We start from the raw sequence: 19,754 nt of genomic DNA on the forward strand, positions 1-19,754 counted from the left end.
ACTTTTAGCTACAACTTAGCTTAACATGAAACAAATAATTTTAACCAAATATAATAAAAAAAATGGATCAGAACTACAGCATGAAGGACACGAGATGGCAGCAGGAGAGCATACATCACAACTTCACCAACTTCCAAGGTGCATGGAGAGGATGAAAGAATTCACAATGCAGGAACTCCAGCAACACTTAAGGGAGGATGAACAACTTTAATAATTGACCAACGCGTTTCGGCTTGTGGCCTTCATGACCCTGATGAAGGCCACAAGCCGAAACGCGTTGATCAATTATTAAAGTTGTTCATCCTCCCTTAAGTGTTGCTGGAGTTCCTGCACAGCAGGAGAGCACATGACAGTCAATTATGCTATACTACTGTATGAGAAGTAATACAATTACTAACAGGACAGTTGCAGTTGGTTAATTTTTGGGGAAAAAAAGAAACACGGGATTTGCTAATTTCACGGACATGGACTGCTAAATAATTGCACTGATCATGCACGGATAGGGTCCAGAGTTCAATGTTGTCTTTCCTCTATTCCTCTGTTCTCACCTTGTTCAGCCATTTCGCTTTGAAGCGCATTGCACAGCATGTGAAACTACTGTCACATTATATAGCAAAGAAACAGACACCAAATTATTTTGCAGCTGGTATTACAGAGCAAATCTAGAATTAGGTTACATTTTTATCACATCTTCATCTGGCCTTGCAAAGAAATCTCACTCTTCAAGAATGCACTCTTAAATCTCTGTGATGCAGCAGTAACTGAAGCCCAAAACATAAAACATGCTGTCTTTCTGCACAACAATTTGTCAACAAATCTGGCCTTACCGTAAGTGCTAAAAATGGTCGCAAGCAATACGTAAAAGGTACATATTTACAGTTTCTTCAAGATCTTAGGGACAAACATCAGACTACAATAGGGGTGGGTTTTTATAATCGATTTATCGATTAAAATCGATTCTGGCTTGGATAACATAAAATCGATTCATTAAAATCCTGAATCGATTTTTTAATATTAATTTATTTTGCCCGAAATGCCAGAATCTCAGGTGAAAGATCACAAAATTTCAACAACCACCAAATAGCTAAGACAGTAAATGAGAGCAGGTACACGGCTTCTGCACAAAGACGTAAACACACAGCGCGGACCCGCGGATCAGAATCAGTGGGATGTCGCCTTTCTCAGCTGACGGTCGGGGCTGAAAGCCGACAGCTCGCTGATTCTGATCCGCGGGTCCGTGCTGTGTGTTTACGCCCTTTTTGCGCTGATCATATGGCTGTTAGTTTTATCTCTCTCCAAACAATATTGACCGAACCAGCAGCAAAAGAAGATCCAAACTACGCTTCACATAAACATCGTCATGAATTCCCTCTGACTTTTGCTGACTTTTCAGGATAAAAATCACACTTCATGCACAGCTCTCTCTCTCTCTCTCTCTCTTTTCTGCATTATTCGCTTGCTTGTTACGCACAAGTCTACCGTTGTTTACAGCGCTGTCGGCCGCTGTTTTTTTTCCTTTTACTTACTTCCGAAAAGTAAACCTAATTTCTGCCGTTCAATATTGAACAAATTTAAACTTTTTAAAATTAAGCAAAATGCAAAACGCTTAGCCGTGTCTCTAATAAAACTGCTGTAACTTCAGAGGTAATGTTCATGTGTTGATTAATGGTTTTCTTTCGTTTTTGATGTACTGCAGATTATTTTTATAAAATCCCAGGCCAGGAAAATCACCTTCATGTTTTTCTGTGTTTTATCTTCAGCTACTTTGACACAAAGGCCTCTGCTGTGATGCTCACACCTTTGATAAAGTCTTGCGTGTGTCAGCTTCCTTTTAATAGATACAAAAATATGTAAATGTGCTGATCTGAATTATAATATTTCTGACTGTCAAAATTTCCCAGATTCAAATCGAATCGAATCGAATTAAATCGAATCGTGGATCGAATCGATTCGGGACCTTGTGAATCGGAATTGAATCGATTCTAGAAATCAGTGACGATACCCAGCCCTAGACTACAATTTACTGTTTCTCTGTTTACATAAGCTAAATGAAAAGCGTTTAATACAAACAACTATATATCTGTCTTACAGTCACGGTCAAAATTACCGGCACCCCTGGAATTTTTCCAGAAAATGCACCATTTCTCCCAGAGAATTGTTAAAATTACAAATGCTTTGGTATACACGTGATTATTTCCTTTATGTGTAGTGGATCAACACAAAAAAAGAAGAAAAAGCCAAATTTGACAGTGTTTCACGCAAAACTCTAAAATCAACATTTGATTGCATGCCCTTTGGAAAAGATAACTGCAATCAATCGCTTTCTATAACCATCAACAAGCTGGTTACGCCCCTCAGCTGGAATTTTCGACCACTCTTCTTTTGCAAACTGCTCAAGGTTTCTGAGATTTGAAGGGCGCCTTCTCCCAACAACAATTTTGAGATCTCTCCATTAGTGTTCAATCATATTTAGATCCAGACTCATTACTGGCCACTTTAGAACTCCCCACCGCTTTGTCTTCTACCATTTCTGGGTGCTTTTAGAGGTGTATTTGGGGTCATTGTCCTGCTGGAAGACCCGTGACCTAACATTTGTAATTGTAACAATCTTGTAACAATATTGTAACAAAGAAATGGTGCATTTTCTGGAAAAATTCCAGTCGTGCTGATAATTTTGGCCATGACTGTATACACTTAACCAAGCAAAACTCAGTATGACTGGTTTCTTACTTGGTGATGTTGTGTATGTAATGTGGAAACCTCGGTCAGAGACAGAGAAGTCAGAGTGGAAGTGAATCCATGCTGCTGGGCCAGTGGTCTGTATGGGGGGTGGAGATGCAGTACTACAGTACTTTCCTAAAACTGGATCTTCAGATAGAAGGCCATCCCGAATCTAAAGCATTTGGTGACACAAAACAATAGAGGAAAAACTAAGGATGAAAAACATAGTAGTAGTTTCAGCCAATGCACTTACCTCCTAAAATAGCAAACTGTAGCAAACACGAGTAAGACGGAATAATTTCATTGTTTTCATTTCAGCAGTATGGCTGCATTTAACCCCGCTTTACAGAGTACATAGGTATGTGTCAGGTCTGAGTGAGATAAAGTGGTCAAAAAGAGGACTGTCCCCGCAAACATCGACACACAACACAAAAACATGCTTTCAAAGTGAAGTGGGTAATGTGCCATTTCTTACCTCTAGAAAGTCAAAGTTGCAGTTAGGATGATGTTCAAGACTTAGAGTCCCGAATGCAAAGGTAATGAGAAGGCCGGGGTCCACTGTTACTGTCCAGTAGCAGTCCCGACTAGGTGGGTAGTTTCCAGGATAACCAGGTGAATTAATGTTGCCATAGGGGGCAGTTAGTTCCTCTCCACACACTGAGATTAGAAATGGATTTAAATAAATCAAAATTATTCATACAATTGTTGTTTTCTATTAACTTAACAGGAAAACATTGTTCATTTGCACACAATGTGCATATGAGTCATAAAATGTAAGTATGATCAAATAAACAAAACACAAGCTCCCATGCCTAACTCAGTAATAGAAACCAAGATCTCTCAAAATTATAAATGAGACATTACTAACTGTAACGGACCAGATTTATTAACCCTCTGTGTCATATCAAACACCTCACTGGGTCTTAAAAAGTTACAGCCAGGATTTACTAAAAAGGCATAGCGTCAATTTTGCAACTGGAATTTCAATTATAGAGCACAAAATATTATTAGGAGAAAATTTAAAGGAATCACATAAATATGATTTTCTACGGCCTGCAGCACACAAGTCACGACGCTGAAAAAAGCTAATCTAATTTTGTGTGGTGTGTGTGTTCATTTATTTGAAATGATAAGGACTGCAAGAAGAGGGGTGATGTAATGTAAATATGACACATACATACATTTTTCATCATATGGGCATTCAGTTACAATATGGATGTCATTTTAAAAGACAGCATAGAATGTAAATGCTGTGCTTAGCCTTTTGGTTATCAACTACTAATTAAAAGTGTAACAAAAACACTCACAAACAACTTTGCTCATTTATGACCCACAAATTTGCACTGTTCTTAGCCATTACTGAAATGAGCTGGCTGCGTCTTCGTTATTTATTTATTTAAATATATAAATTAGTTTTTTTCATTTGATGGCACATTTAATTGCAATTGCAACCTCATGCCAATTTTTTTTCCAGCTTCAAGCTTCAAAATATTTCAAATTTCAAAACCAAAACACTTGAACTGTACTGACCTGGGTCCTGAGACTGCCAAGCAACTGTGAAGCCACCGGCACTGACAGAGTGGTCAGAGCGAAACCAAAAGTACAGAGAATTATGGGAGCTGAAGAGCTCTGCAGGGCTATTTTGGCCACAGTATTTTCCGATCATGTAAGCTGAAGCACTCTCCCCGTCGTGAATCTGAAGGAAGTCAAAGTTGCAGTTGGCACTGTTCTCCAGATCAAAGAATGGAAAGGTAATGCGCAGGATCTAGAAGAAAAGACAGAAAATAAATGACTAATTAGTAAACATTAGTAAGGGCCAAAGATGTGTAAGCATTTAACACATTTCATTGCACCACCATATTTACTACCACCTCACAAACCCAAATCATGAAAATACGAAATAAAACAGAACAAAACAAACAAAAAAAGTTTTTTTTGTCTAGAATTTCAATTTGAGAGGAACAGGAACACACCTTGTTTGCATCAGTGTGGATCACCCATGCACAGCTGACCTCGTGATCATATTCATCGTGACCTGGGGTGTTAGGATAACTGAAGGAACCAGCAGGGCCAGTCAGGTACCCTCCACATACTGCAACACACATTCACACTGGTTTTTAACCTTTATATCGTCCTTGGGAGAGAAGCTAGCTTGCATGCTGCTGAAGTTTGAAATCATCTTTACTGGTTTGCGATTATGTTTCTTAAGCTTTAACCACACACCATTTTAAAGGACAAGTCATGTTAACGTAGTTTGAAGCGTAAAACTACGATTTATCTGTGTAATAATAAAAAACAAAATAATCCACTCTAGTTCTATTTCTGTAATATAAAGTGATTATTGAGTCACTCGGCCACAGACAGATGATGAATAAATGTATTTCTGCACTTTGCAGCTTATTTTCTATGCTCCCGGCGTTTTCCTCTCCGTGTCACATTCACTCTCCTCTCCTCATCCGTTTTCAGTTTATCCACACCCTCTCAACCCATCCTTCCCATTACCTTGCTGAGGAGTCTGACAGAACTCGCCAGTCCACTGGGTGGTGCAAGTACACGTGAAACCATTAATGCCATCGGTACACGTTCCTCCATTCTGACAGGGATTGCTTGAGCATTCATTGATATTCTGGTCACAGTTCACGCCTTCCCAGCCAGAGTTGCAGTTGCAGATGTAGCCAGGATTTGAGGTGATGTCCTGTGGTAGCACAGGTTTTATGTTTGCAAACAGATTTGTCTTTGTTTTCATATCAAGGATTTATTAGGCATTCAAAGATTCATTCAGTAAATATAAAAACACATTTCAAATAAATATGACACATCAAAAAAAATTAAAAAAAATCTCTCGTGGTACATTTTATTTCACTTCTCCTCTCCAGATTATGGATTGTCTGTTTTAAGGTGTGTGTTTGTGAATAATACTAGACAGTCGAGCATCTCTCACTTGTTGCCTCCTTTTTCAGAGGAGCCACAGTATCCAGAGAGGACGTAATGCTATTAAGAAAATAATCAACCTCTGTGCGATGAAAGTTTAGGCAGCTGCTCTGCACTGTGGTGGCATGTGGTCCTGAACAAGATCACTGCCTTAAACTTAGTTACATTCTCAGAAAGACAATTTATTCTGCAGTGCTGTATAGTCTATTATTATAAAAATAAATCCTGATCAAAAACAGAACCTGGTCTGACAAAAGAGGGTTTTCAGTTTCTATACCATATGTGAATATCCAGAGTGTGATTAGGACAATGAATGGGATCATTTATGTTTTGAAAGAAGCCAACTGGGTATAATAAAATGCAGTGCTGAGACTGTCATTTTCAACATCTCCATGGATGATAAATTACCCAGAATAGTTATTTCACTTTTTTAATTTTCCAGTGAGAAAGCCACTTCTCCTCCTGCATCTTCTCCTCTGCATGTGCTTTGAGGATTCAGACTCAAGGTCATGATTCATTTATTTATTTAAATCCTGTCCTGTCTGGCAGCTTCTGCAATCAGAATTATGATATGAATGCATGTTGTGCCAAACATATTTTGCTTTTCCAAGACACATCTCGGCTATATCAGCATGCCCATCCCGGCAGGAGAAGAAGCGAGGCCATAGATCGGGCACTCACGGCAAGGGGGTGGGAGTCCCAGAGAACCCCGCTAGAGCCCAGCCACCCTGGTGCAAGCTGAGATCAGGGTCTCAGGGCCCCAGCCACCCTACACGGCAAGGCAGCCAAAGAGGGCACAGACCCCCAGACCCCAGAAGAGTCATGCTCCCCAGTCAGGAGACCGAACCCACCACCACAAGCAGCCCAGGCACACCCCAGTCACCCACCGCCACCAACTGAGGCAGAGACCCAGATACTCCAAAAAGGCAACCGCAGTTCTCCAGCCTCCAGGGAGCCAACAGACCCCAGTAGTCCCAGAGATCGCCTGATGATTCATTTGAACTAACATATTAATCCTGCTGTAACTAGGTCTGGGCAAAGCAGAGTGAATATGTTAATCATTTATGAAACAATTTACTAACAGGAACTTAGAAGTGAGAAACTTACTGTTAAATAGTTCACATTTAGTTGATTTACTGTTAGGTGTAGTTGAGGGCATTATTACAATATTCTTTTATTATGAAATGTTCTACTTAATTTGTTTTTTTGCTGATTTTTGGTTTGTTTTTGAGGGTCTGGGAGCAAACAGTCTCTATGGAGATGGGGGGTTTGGGGATGACAGGAGGAGTGAAGCTACAGGGAGTCATATAAGACTCCACAGAAGTGTTGTTTACAGACAGAATTCTTTTCCTAATTTTTACTCCAGTACACATGCGCATGCACACACTCACCACACACTGTCCATTGACACAGGGGTTGTTTGTCTGACAGATGTTGCTGGTTTGGGTGCAACCAGTTGGTCCATATCCATTGCCTATGTAGCCTGGTGGGCAGGTACAGACTGGGAGACTTGATCCTGGTGGATGCAAGAGATTTGAATAGAAAGGGGTTTGATCAGACTTGGTGACTACTGATGATGTTTGGGGAATCAGATGAGCAGATGCATACATAACTCTTAATTGAGCAAAATTTCAGGAAGAAGTACAGAAAGAAGAAATAAATAGTACTTATTTCATTCTTTCAGTAGTAAGTAGGTATTATTTGCTCATGCTTCATTCTTATTTGGTTGACATACAAAGCAATAAACCCATGCTTCTTTTTTCTTGTCTTTTCTTACCAGGGCTGGAACTGCAGGTGGCTAATGGGTAACAGCCTCCATTGTTAGTATCACAGATGTTAGACTGTGTGCATGCTTTCCCATCTCCTTCATAGCCTGCAAAAACAGAGGAGTTATCTGTGAGTTATCAGTGCAAATGACACTTTGTGCTCTCAGACTGTGGCTTTCACATCTGATGAGCCACAGTCAGTCACCCAGCTATTTGACTAAGTAACAAAAATATTTCTATTTTTAACAGACAAGAGTTACAAAGAGTTTTTACAGCCAGATACTCAACATGCAGTAATAAACAATTTTTCACAGCTATAATATTTACATTTTAAAGAATTAGAGTTTAAATTAGTGATGGGATTTCCGGCTCTTTTTAGAGAACCGGCTCTTTCGGCTCAACTCGCTAAAAAGTGCCGGCTCTTTTGGCTCCCAACCGGCTCTTCGGGTTGTTTTGTTGCTTTAATTAATTTATTATTAACAACAATATAAAATTATGCACAAAAGGAATTACTAATGTAAAAAGACGTGGTTTTATTTATATATGCTTATATATAAAAATATACAGTGGCCCCTGCACGTACAAACCCCGAAGCACGTACAAACTCCAAAACACATTTCTAGCGTTAACTGAACTTCAAAAGCAGAGCTACCTAGATCACTTAAATTACACAATTGAAAGCATGAAAGCATATGTGTATTGTTTGTGTATTTATACACAAGCACTCATATATAGTCAAATAATTTAAAAAAATGTTCATTTACCTGTTACTACCACACACCAAGTCCAATCGTTGGTACTTCCTGGCTTGTGTAGCCACTAGGTAACAAAAGCTCAACACTGCCCCTAGCATCCTGGAGCACTTCTGTTGTGTTTTGTACGTGTTTTGGGGTTTGTACTGCTTTGTCTCTAGCGGCCACCGTAAATATACTTTTATTTATTCACTCCACATAAAATGTAATAAGTAAATAGAGCGCTTTGAGTACTCCGTGAGAGTAGAAAAGCGCTATATAAGAATCAGTCCATTTAAATCATATAATACAAAATCAACTATTCACATTTCAACTTTTAACTATTTAAATTTTCAGCTTTTTCCTTTTAAACAAATTTAAAGTGAAACAACACAAAACACTGCAAACCACAACACAATTAAATATAAATATGAAAAAATATGAAAACAAAAAGAAGATGCATATTCTCTGTCATATGGACCTGCATGAATAAACTTTCTGAATCCTTTATCATCCGCAACTGAAAATAGTTGTGGATGATTACTATACCTTTCTAATGTGACGTTGTTGTCCCTGGCTCTCTTTCTCTCTCTTTCCCTCCACTCTGTTCCTGTGCTACTGTGAGTGTAACTAACTCCCCCCTCTTCCCAGCGCAAAGCACAAGGCTCGCGTGCGGAGTGAAGCGGGGCAAAAAGTGCGAGAGAGAGAGGGCGAGAGAAAGAAAAAAAAACACAACCCACGGCTGCCAATAAGGAGCCTGCTGGCGTCGTTTACTTCAAAGAGTCGGCTCTAAGAGCCATTTCGTTCGCGACCAACACATCACTAGTTTAAATATCCAGAGTTCCATTGCACTTTGCATTAAAAATGAAACTAAATTAGTTTTTTCTACACCACATATCTTGTAAATGTTTCTCTCACAGCTACAGTATTGTGTACTTTGTGCTATGGTATGTTATGTAGTATCTTGGACCAGGTGGTGTCAGGCTATGTGGTGATTCAAAATGTTTTATTGAAAAGCGCAGCTTTTTACTTGGGTTAAGTACACCAGCAATTTCAGGGATTAAGTGGAGCCAAGCCGTAGAAGCTATAGGTAATCTTCCTGCACATATGCATGACATTCAGTATTGTCTCTGCTGAGTTACCTGGAGGACAGGGACCGCAGTGAAAAGAGCCCATGGTGTTCAAGCACTGAACCATTGGAGTAGTGGAGCAGCCGCCATTATTGGTCAAACATTCATCCACATCCTGACAGCTATAACCATTTCCTTGCCAGCCTAAGACATGTCAGAGAAAATGAGAGGAAAAATCTTAAATCTATTTATATGCACAAATCTCAACAACTCATTAGCAAACTGGGATAGCACAAGATGCAAAATGCTATTTAACTTTACAAGTTTTAAAACAAATCTTGGAACATCATTTCTAATTACTCGTAAAAATCTCATAAAAAATACATTTTACTGATAATAGCACATAATAAACATATTAAATGTTTAACTGAGACATTTTACTACTTCATGAAAAATATTAACTAAGTCTGAATATAATGGCACATAACTCATAAAAGTTGGGATGTCATATGACTGTGTACAGGCAGAGTTTCTCAGAAGTAAAGCTGGGCAGAGGCACACCAATCTGCCAAAAAAACAAAACAAAACTGTGTCTATGAATTGTGAAAAATTTTCAGATTGCTCTTGAACTGAAATTTGTGAAGATTTTGAACATCTCATCATCTACAGTGGGGCAAAAAAGTATTTAGTCAGCCACCGATTGTGCAAGTTCCCCCACTTAAAATGATGACAGAGGTCAGTAATTTGCACCAGAGGTACACTTCAACTGTGAGAGACAGAATGTGAAAAAAAAAATCCATGAATCCACATGGTAGGATTTGTAAAGAATTTATTCGTAAATCAGGGTGGAAAATAAGTATTTGGTCAATAACAAAAATACAACTCAATACTTTGTAACATAACCTTTGTTGGCAATAACAGAGGTCAAACGTTTACTATAGGTCTTTACCAGGTTTGCACACACAGCAGCTGGTATTTTGGCCCATTCCTCCATGCAGATCTTCTCGAGAGCAGTGATGTTTTGGGGCTGTCGCCGAGCAACACGGACTTTCAACTCCCGCCACAGATTTTCTATGGGGTTGAGGTCTGGAGACTGGCTAGGCCACTCCAGGACTTTCAAATGCTTCTTACGGAGCCACTCCTTTGTTGCCCGGGCGGTGTGTTTTGGATCATTGTCATGTTGGAAGACCCAGCCTCGTTTCATCTTCAAAGTTCTCACTGATGGAAGGAGGTTTTGGCTCAAAATCTCACGATACATGGCCCCATTCATTCTGTCCTTAACACAGATCAGTCGTCCTGTCCCCTTGGCAGGAAAACAGCCCCATAGCATGATGTTTCCACCCCCATGCTTCACAGTAGGTATGGTGTTCTTGGGATGCAACTCAGTATTCTTCTTCCTCCAAACACGACGAGTTGAGTTTATACCAAAAAGTTCTACTTTGGTTTCATCTGACCACATGACATTCTCCCAATCCTCTGCTGTATCATCCATGTGCTCTCTGGCAAACTTCAGACGGGCCTGGACATGCACTGGCTTCAGCAGCGGAACACGTCTGGCACTGCGGGATGTGATTCCCTGCCGTTGTAGTGTGTTACTGATGGTGACCTTTGTTACTTTGGTCCCAGCTCTCTGCAGGTCATTCACCACGTCCCCCCGTGTGGTTCTGGATCTTTGCTCACCATTCTCATGATAATTTTGACCCCACGGGATGAGATCTTGCGTGGAGCCCCAGATCGAGGGAGATTATCAGTGGTCTTGTATGTCTTCCATTTTCTGATGATTGCTCCCACAGTTGATTTTTTCACACCAAGCTGCTTGCCTATTGTAGATTCACTCTTCCCAGTCTGGTGCAGGTCTACAATACTTTTCCTGGTGTCCTTCGAAAGCTCTTTGGTCTTGGCCATGGCGGAGTTTGGAGTCTGACTGTTTGAGGCTGTGGACAGGTGTCTTTTATACAGATGATGAGTTCAAACAGGTGCCAGTCATACAGGTAACGAGTGGGGGACAGTGTATAGGATAAAGGTCTAATCATCTCTTAGTTTACTCAGATTGCACAGAGTGTATATTTGTTAATAATTTGAATCAGTTTGGATAAGGATAAGTGTAAGATAATGGGGAATTTCAGTTTTTACTTTATAATTTGTTTAGCGTAAGATTTACAGTTAAATTGTATTTTTTCTTGCCTTATTTAATTTTTACGTACTGTTCCTTTAACACACGGTAACTGTGCACAGGGGGGGGGGGTTCGCGACAGGCAGTGTGGAGCTACGGGGGCTTTAACTAGCTGTGGAGAAAAACAGTTTCTTACCGTGTTTGCAGTGTACTGGAACATTCAAATGGATCACTGTATTTCAAAACTGTGGAAATAAATGTTTGCCTGTTTGTTTTTCGACTACAAGCGGACTTTGTGGATTATGTTCAACTGCACTAAGACACGCGTACGGTCCGACTACCAGCTAGTGCTTCCGCGGTGACATTCGTAAGAAACTGTCTCCTCGCGGCCGCAGTCTTCGGATTGGAAATGTAACTGCAACACATGGACATGAAATACGAGGAGAGGATTCACCAGTCAGCCCTTCAGCACAGAAAGTAAGTGCAATTACTCGTGGACACGGAGGAGATTGGGGAGTATATTAGCAACACAGTGTTATGCTAATTAGCAGCGAACGACCCGCTAACGACTAGCTAACTACACGTGAATAGCTACCCTTTGTGTGTTTCCTGAGGCTATTGGGGCGGTTAGCTGTATTGAGCTCCCAGCTAAGTGGAACAAACTAATGGGAGAATCATGGAAGATGATAAAGATTCAGCAACAGTGGAAAAGCGGAAGGTGAAGCCTACAGCTAAGGCGATGGAGGATGCATTACAAAGGAAAATAGGCTCAAGAAAGGCTAAGCTGGGTCAGCTAACAGAGAAAAAGAATGAGATGCTGCAGTTAATGGAGGATGATGGCAATGTGGAAATAGTTAAAACCAAGTTGTCTACAGAATTTAATCACATCTTTGGAGAGTTTTGTGAACTGAATACATCTGTAAAGGGGCTATTTCAGCAAGCTGTGTCAAGAGAGGACATGGATAATGATCAGCAGCATTGGTTTGAGCCCAAAGCAGATGCAATGAGAAGCTTTGTTGACAACGTGGATGCTTGGATAAAGGAAGTCCATCAACGTACGGAGGAAGCAAAAATGGCTGATGAGAGTGTTCAGCCCACTGACAGCATATCAGTAGCAGCATCTAGGAAGTCTAGAATGTCCAAAAGCAGCACTGGCCAATCTTCAGCATCTTCAGCTCGCTTGAAGGCAGAATTGGAGAAGGCTACACTCTTGGCACAGGCAGCAGCTTTGAAGGAACGGCGAGCTTTGGAGGAGCAAGAAGCTAAACTTAAGGCTGAGAAGGAAGAGCTTGAATTACGAACTGCTTTAGCAGCAACTGATGCTAAACTTAAGATTTTGCAGAGGTTTGAGGGATCAGATGTGTCACATAGGGATGACAAATTATCTTTCGTCCAAATGCAGCCAGCTGGGGTACAGACTGATCATCACAGAGTGACTATTGAGGATTGTGGTGGTGAGCAAAACAGGATGCCCATCATCCAGCCTCAATCAGCTAACACTGTACAGGTCAATCAGCCAGTTATCAGAAAGAACAGCCATTGTTTTTCAGCTAACAGTTCTGCTCACTCAGCGGGCGTAGAAGCTTCACAGACGTTGTTAGCTGTCATGCAAAGACAGAACGACATTGCAGAAGTCCTTGCAACGCAACAAAGACTTTCTACTCTACCTCCTCAGAACATTTCCATCTTTAGTGGGGATCCATTGGAATATAGACTGTTTATCAGAGCCTTTGAGCATGGAGTGGAGTGTAAGACAGAAAGCAGAAAGGATCGTCTTTGCTTCTTGGAGCAATACACTTCTGGACAGCCCAGGGAGCTAATACGCAGTTGTCTGCACATGGATCCAGAAAAGGGCTACTGTGAAGCAAAAAGGCTCCTGAAAGAGCACTTTGGCAACGAATACAGGATTTCTGTGGCATACATAAACAAGGCTCTAGGCTGGCCTCCAATAAAGGCAGAAGATGGTGAAGCCCTCAGCGCATTGGCACTATTCCTCACCAGCTGTGGGAATGCAATGTCAGACATGGAGTACATGGAGGAGTTGGATAATGTTGCCAACATGCGTGCCATTGTGAATAAGCTACCGTACAACCTCAGGGGAAGGTGGAGGAGTGTCGCCTTTGAAATAGAGGAGACAGAAGCTCGGCGGCCTAAGTTTATGGACCTTGTCAAGTTTATTAACACGCAGGCTAAAGTAGCATTACACCCAGTGTTTGGAGATATAAAAGACAGCAACAAGGCACCAACCAGGTCTCCACCAAATGTCACTTTAGGGAGGAAGAGTGGCAAGTCCATTTTCACAACAACAGCCACACCTGTAAACCACTCGGGCAGCATCGATGCAGAGACAAAGGGAGGCAAAAAGGGACTCACTAATCCTATCTCCGCATTCAAAACACCATGTTTGTTTTGCCACAGTGAACATACCATGGCACAATGCAAGAGACTGAGGAAATCTCTACACAAAGAGAAACTAGAATTTCTTCGAGGCAAGGGACTTTGCTTCAGCTGCTTAAAACAGGGCCATATGAGTAGGTCTTGTGAGGAGAAATTGAGCTGTGAGCTCTGTTCACTGACTCATCCAACCATGTTGCACATCAGGAACAAGGATAAGCCTGCACCAAAGGAGGAGTCACCAGAACATGATGAGAAGCAGTCTGTGAGCAGTGGGTTTGTAGAGACAGCTAATGCACTATGCTCTGGTACTGGGGCCGGAGACGCAGATAGCATCCTTGCTATTGTTCCAGTCCAAGTTAAGGCAAAGAAAGGCGACAAGGCGGCTATCACATATGCTTTCTTAGACCCAGGCAGTACTGCAACGTTTCGTACTGAAAGGCTAATGAATGAGCTTAATCTCAGTGGAAAGAAAATGGACATACTGTTGACAACCATGGGGCAACAGAAAATGGTCAGCAGTCATCTTGTTACAGGCCTAGAGGTTAGCAGCCTAGAAAATTGCAACTTCATTGAGCTGCAGGAGGTGTTTTCTCAGAAGGCAATCCCAGCCGACAAAAGGAACATTCCACTGCAGGCAGACGTGGACAAATGGCCTTATCTAAAGCGGGTGCAAATACCCTACATCGATGCAGAAATAGGTCTGCTAATCGGAACTAATGTACCAAGGGCTATGGAGCCAGAGGAAGTCATTCACAGCATAGACGATGGACCCTATGCAGTAAAAACAAGCCTTGGCTGGACAGTGAATGGGCCGCTGCGGGATGGCAATCGCAGAGCTGCACGGAGCAAAGCAGTAACTATCACATCAAATCGAATATCTGTGGCCAAACTGGATGACCTGTGGAAACAGCAGCTCAAATATGACTTTCCTGAATGCAACCAGGAAGAGCAACTGGAAATGTCTAGGGAAGATCTCCAATTCATGGACAGTGTAACACATTCTGCCAGGCTGGTTAACGGACATTACTGCATTGGTCTACCTCTTAAGAACAAAGGGATTCAGATGCCCAACAACCGAGTGCTAGCAGAACAGCGCGCCTTAAATTTGAAGAAGAAGCTTCTGAAAAACCCCACATTTCGTGAGGACTATATGGCTTTCATGGAGGATCTGATCTCCAAGGGCTATGCCGCGAAGGTCCCTGACAACGACCTCAAGCGCAGTGATGGAAAGGTTTGGTACATCCCACACCATGGAGTGTACCATCCCAAAAAGCACAAAATGCGTGTTGTATTCGACTGTGGAGCTGCCTATCAGGGGTTCACGTTGAATGGGCAACTTCTTCAAGGGCCGAACCTTACCAGTACTCTGATTGGAGTTCTCACAAGATTTCGCCAAGAACCTGTAGCTGTCATGGCCGATGTGGAAGCCATGTTCCACCAGGTAAAGGTTCCACCAGAAGACACAGACCTCTTAAGGTTCTTATGGTGGCCAAATGGAGACATTAACCAACCTCTAGTGGCATACAGAATGGTTGTGCACCTATTTGGCGCAACGTCATCACCAAGCTGTGCCAGCTATGCTCTGAGACGGTGTGCTGAGGACAACAGGGACCAGTTTGACAGTACAGCTATTGAAACCATACTGCAGAACTTTTACGTGGACGACTGCCTGAAGTCAGTTGGCTCTGAGGATGAAGCTGTGTTGCTTTTCCACAATGTGAAAGCGGCCTGTCAAACAGGAGGATTCAGGTTGATGAAGTGGATAAGCAACAGTCGCGTGGTGCTGGCATCCATTCCTGATACTGAAAGGGCAAAGGAAGTTAAAGACCTGGACTTGGATCAGGATGTACTGCCCATAGAGAGAGCACTGGGAGTACAGTAGTGTGTCCAGTCTGATAGCTTCAAATTCCGAATTGCCATTCAGGAGAAAAGGCCCACAAGGAGGAACATTCTTTCTATTGCAAGTTCCATCTATGACCCACTAGGCATCTTGGCGCCAGTGGTTCTGCCGGCTAAAAGGATTTTGCAAGAGTGCTGTAGGCTAAAGATTAGCTAGCGTCATTCCAGAACATCTTGCTCAGCAGTGGCATGAATGGCTTAACGATTTGGAGTTACTCCGGGAATTTGAAGTTGAGCGATCTTTCAAGCCAGCACATTTTGGAGGCACTTCATTTGCTCAGCTTCATCATTTCTGTGATGCTAGTGAGGAGGCTTATGGTACTGTAACCTATCTGGTGCAGAAAGGCTGGAATGGTCAAGTCCATTGTTCCTTTGTTATGGGGAAGGCAAGAGTTGCGCCACTCAAACACACCACCATTCCACGCCTGGAATTAACAGCAGCAACTATGGCAGGACGAATGGACAGGATGTTAAGGAAAGAGCTACAACTACAGCTTGCAGAGTCGGTGTTTTGGACTGATAGTACAGCAGTGCTAAAGTACATAAACAACGAGACAACAAGGTTCCGCACCTTTGTCGCCAACCGCGTCTCTCAAATCCTAAAAGTGTCCGTGGCTTCTCAATGGCGACACATCAACTCACATCTCAATCCGGCTGATTGTGTCTCAAGAGGACAGAACATAGGCCTTTTCCTACAGAACCATGTCTGGATTTCTGGACCAGACTTTCTCACGGCACCAAACAGCAGTTGGCCAAAGACTCTTGATCATCTAGAAGCTCTTAACCCAGCAGACCCGGAGATCAAAAAGAATGTGTCCATTAGCACCTTCGCATTAAACAAAGGACCGGATGTACTGCAGCAGTTGATAGAACACTACTCCTCATGGATACGCCTTAAGAAAGCTGTGGCATGGATCCTTAAGGTAAAGAATATCTTGCTGGTTCGAGCCAAAGAACGGCTAGAACAGACTGCTGACACTGCACGAGACATCAGTAAAGCACGGCAAAGTCAAACCCTGACAAACATCAGGTTAAGCCATCGCAAAGAAAACCTCACAGTGGAAGACTTAAAAGAAGCTGAACTTGAGATTATAAGCCACTGCCAAGGACAAAAATTTCAAGAAGAAATCACTGCCCTACTAAAGGGTGAGCCTGTTAAAAGGAGCAGCCACATATACAAGCTCAATCCGCTTCTTCAGGATGGGATCTTGAGAGTTGGGGGAAGGCTCAGTCGCTCAGCCTTGCCGGAAGAGTTCAAACACCCCGTCATTCTGGACAAGAGCTCTAGGGTGTCTGAGCTCATTCTACAAGAAATACACAAGGAGGTGGGTCACAGTGGACGCAACCATGTCCTGTCCAAGCTACGGCAAAGGTTCTGGATTCCCGGAGCCAACAGCGCTATCAGGAAAGTTCTTTCCAAATGCACTGTGTGTCGACGACTGCATGGCATCGTTGGGCAACAACAGATGGCTGACTTGCCACAAAACAGAGTTACACCTGACGAACCGCCATTCACGAGGACAGGAGTAGACTATTTTGGGCCCTTTGAAGTCAAACGTGGAAGAAGCACTGTGAAGAGATATGGTGTAATCTTCACCTGTTTGGCCATTCGAGCTGTACACTTAGAGGTGGCAGCATCTTTGGATACCGACTCTTTCATCAATGCTCTTCGCAGATTTATCGCAAGAAGAGGACAAGTGGTAGAGCTGCGCTCAGATAACGGGACCAATTTTGTCGGTGCAGAACGAGAACTTAGGAAGGCTATTCAAGAGTGGAACACCGGTAAAATAGAAAGTACGTTGACGCAAAAGGGCATTAAGTGGATCTTTAACACTCCAGCTGCTTCTCACCATGGAGGGGTATGGGAACGTTTGATTAAATCGGTCAGAAAAATCCTTGGTGCCACCCTTAAAACTCAGAGTCTGGATGAGGAGAGCCTTCAGACATTTCTTTGTGAAACCGAAGCGATCCTCAACAGTCGGCCTATTACTACACCCTCCAATGACCCTGATGACTTGGAAGCACTCACTCCAAATCATCTCCTGCTCTTAAAAGCGAGGCCATCTCTTCCCCCAGGACTGTTCCAAAGGGAGGACATCTATGCCCGCCGACGATGGAGGCAAGTTCAATATATGGCAGATCTTTTCTGGAAGCGCTGGGTGAGAGAGTATTTGCCTCAGCTTCAGACACGGCAGAAGTGGACACGGGTGTCTAGGAACTTTGTGCCTGGAGACATCGTTTTGCTCGTGGACGAAACAGCACCGAGAAACTCTTGGCTCATTGGTAGAGTCACTCAAGCCATGCCGGATGAACATGGCCTTGTTCGCAGGGTTCGTGTGAAGACCAAGACCAGTGAACTGGATAGACCAATCACTAAGGTCTGTCTGCTCCTAGAAGCAGTATGAGTCAGTGGTAAAGGCTGGACTCCCACGGTATGTCATGTACTGGTGACCTCTGACATCAGAAGAAAGAAGAAATTATGTTCTAAGGACTGAATGCTTATGTTGTTAATATGATCATTGTGCCAAATTGTTAATAATTGTTTATAAGTTTATAGAACAATTAGGGGCCGGGAATGTATAGGATAAAGGTCTAATCATCTCTTAGTTTACTCAGATTGCACAGAGTGTATATTTGTTAATAATTTGAATCAGTTTGGATAAGGATAAGTGTAAGATAATGGGGAATTTCAGTTTTTACTTTATAATTTGTTTAGCGTAAGATTTACAGTTAAATTGTATTTTTTCTTGCCTTATTTAATTTTTACGTACTGTTCCTTTAACACACGGTAACTGTGCACGGGGGGGGGGGGGGGGGGGGGTTCGCGACAGGCAGTGTGGAGCTACGGGGGCTTTAACTAGCTGTGGAGAAAAACAGTTTCTTACCGTGTTTGCAGTGTACTGGAACATTCAAATGGATCACTGTATTTCAAAACTGTGGAAATAAATGTTTGCCTGTTTGTTTTTCGACTACAAGCGGACTTTGTGGATTATGTTCAACTGCACTAAGACACGCGTACGGTCCGACTACCAGCTAGTGCTTCCGCGGTGACAGACAGAAAAGCTTCTTACAGAAGACGTTACAGGTCTGTGAGAGCCAGAGATTTTCCTTGTTTGAGGTGACCAAATACTTATTTTCCACCCTAATTTACGAATAAATTCTTTACAAATCCTACCATGTGAATTCATGGATTTTTTTTTCACATTCTGTCTCTCACAGTTGAAGTGTACCTCTGGTGCAAATTACGGACCTCTGTCATCATCTTAAGTGGGGGAACTTGCACAATCGGTGGCTGACTAAATACTTTTTTGCCCCACTGTACATTACATGTTATCATCAAAATATTTCTGGAAAAATCTCTTTGTGCAAGCGACAGAGCTAAAAAGGTTCTTCAGGGAATCACGTTTTACTGCATTAAAAACAGGCGTGAGTCTGTCACAGGAATCACTGTATGAGATCGGGAACATTTTCAGAAACAAATGTCTGTGAACACAGTTTGCTGTGCCATCCATAAATGCAGGTTAGAGCTCTGTTATGCAAAAAAAGAAATCCTGTAATGCAGTCGTCTTCTCTGAGTCAAAGCTCATTTGCAATGGACTTGACTAAAGTAAAAAACTGTTCTGTTGTGCTAAATCAAACAATACATCAAACAAACAAAAAATCCAACAAAGAAGATCTAGGCCTCTTGACAGGTAGAATCACAAACCAGAGAACAGTCCAGTATCTGCTATTCCCATTTTCCATTAGTTGATGAACTGTTGTTAAAATACAGTGGAATGCTGCACAGTGGTAAAAATGTTTCAACTTTTTGATACGTGTTGCTGCCATCAAATTACATATTTTTGCATGAAATAGTAAAATGTCTTCATTTCATCCATTCATCCATTTCTGATATAGGATTGTAATAACCTGACAAGTGTTAACTGTAAATAAACCATAGTAAGTGACAACAACAAAAAAACCCCATCAAATGGCTTAATTAGTGCTTAACACTTGTGTGGTATAAAGCCATCACTGCAAAGAATAGTATTAAAAGCTAAAGCTCTGAACAAAGAGTTACACTAATTGTTTTAGCATCAATTGTCTCTCCTGTCTCCAAATGCTAATTTAGAACTGGCTATACTAT

The 19,754-nt window shown here is 42.0% G+C and overlaps 1 protein-coding gene across 1 annotated transcript in view; it reads right to left on the bottom strand.

The window, feature by feature from the left end:
* The window catches only part of cubn (cubilin (intrinsic factor-cobalamin receptor)), an 85,137-nt gene that overhangs the window by 59,569 nt on the left and 5,814 nt on the right, over positions 1 to 19,754 (bottom strand). Inside the window, exons 8-15 of the mRNA XM_040047097.1 lie at positions 9,292 to 9,423; positions 7,430 to 7,525; positions 7,044 to 7,168; positions 5,224 to 5,416; positions 4,695 to 4,813; positions 4,252 to 4,486; positions 3,197 to 3,378; positions 2,731 to 2,893 (exon numbers count right to left, since the gene is read on the bottom strand). Coding sequence (XP_039903031.1) covers positions 2,731 to 2,893; positions 3,197 to 3,378; positions 4,252 to 4,486; positions 4,695 to 4,813; positions 5,224 to 5,416; positions 7,044 to 7,168; positions 7,430 to 7,525; positions 9,292 to 9,423 — 1,245 coding nt within the window. The remainder of the gene's footprint in view (positions 1 to 2,730; positions 2,894 to 3,196; positions 3,379 to 4,251; positions 4,487 to 4,694; positions 4,814 to 5,223; positions 5,417 to 7,043; positions 7,169 to 7,429; positions 7,526 to 9,291; positions 9,424 to 19,754) is intronic.

This window comes from Simochromis diagramma, unplaced genomic scaffold (genome assembly GCF_900408965.1).
Source record: "Simochromis diagramma unplaced genomic scaffold, fSimDia1.1 OVJJ01000715.1, whole genome shotgun sequence".
NCBI classification, from domain to species: Eukaryota; Metazoa; Chordata; class Actinopteri; order Cichliformes; family Cichlidae; genus Simochromis; species Simochromis diagramma.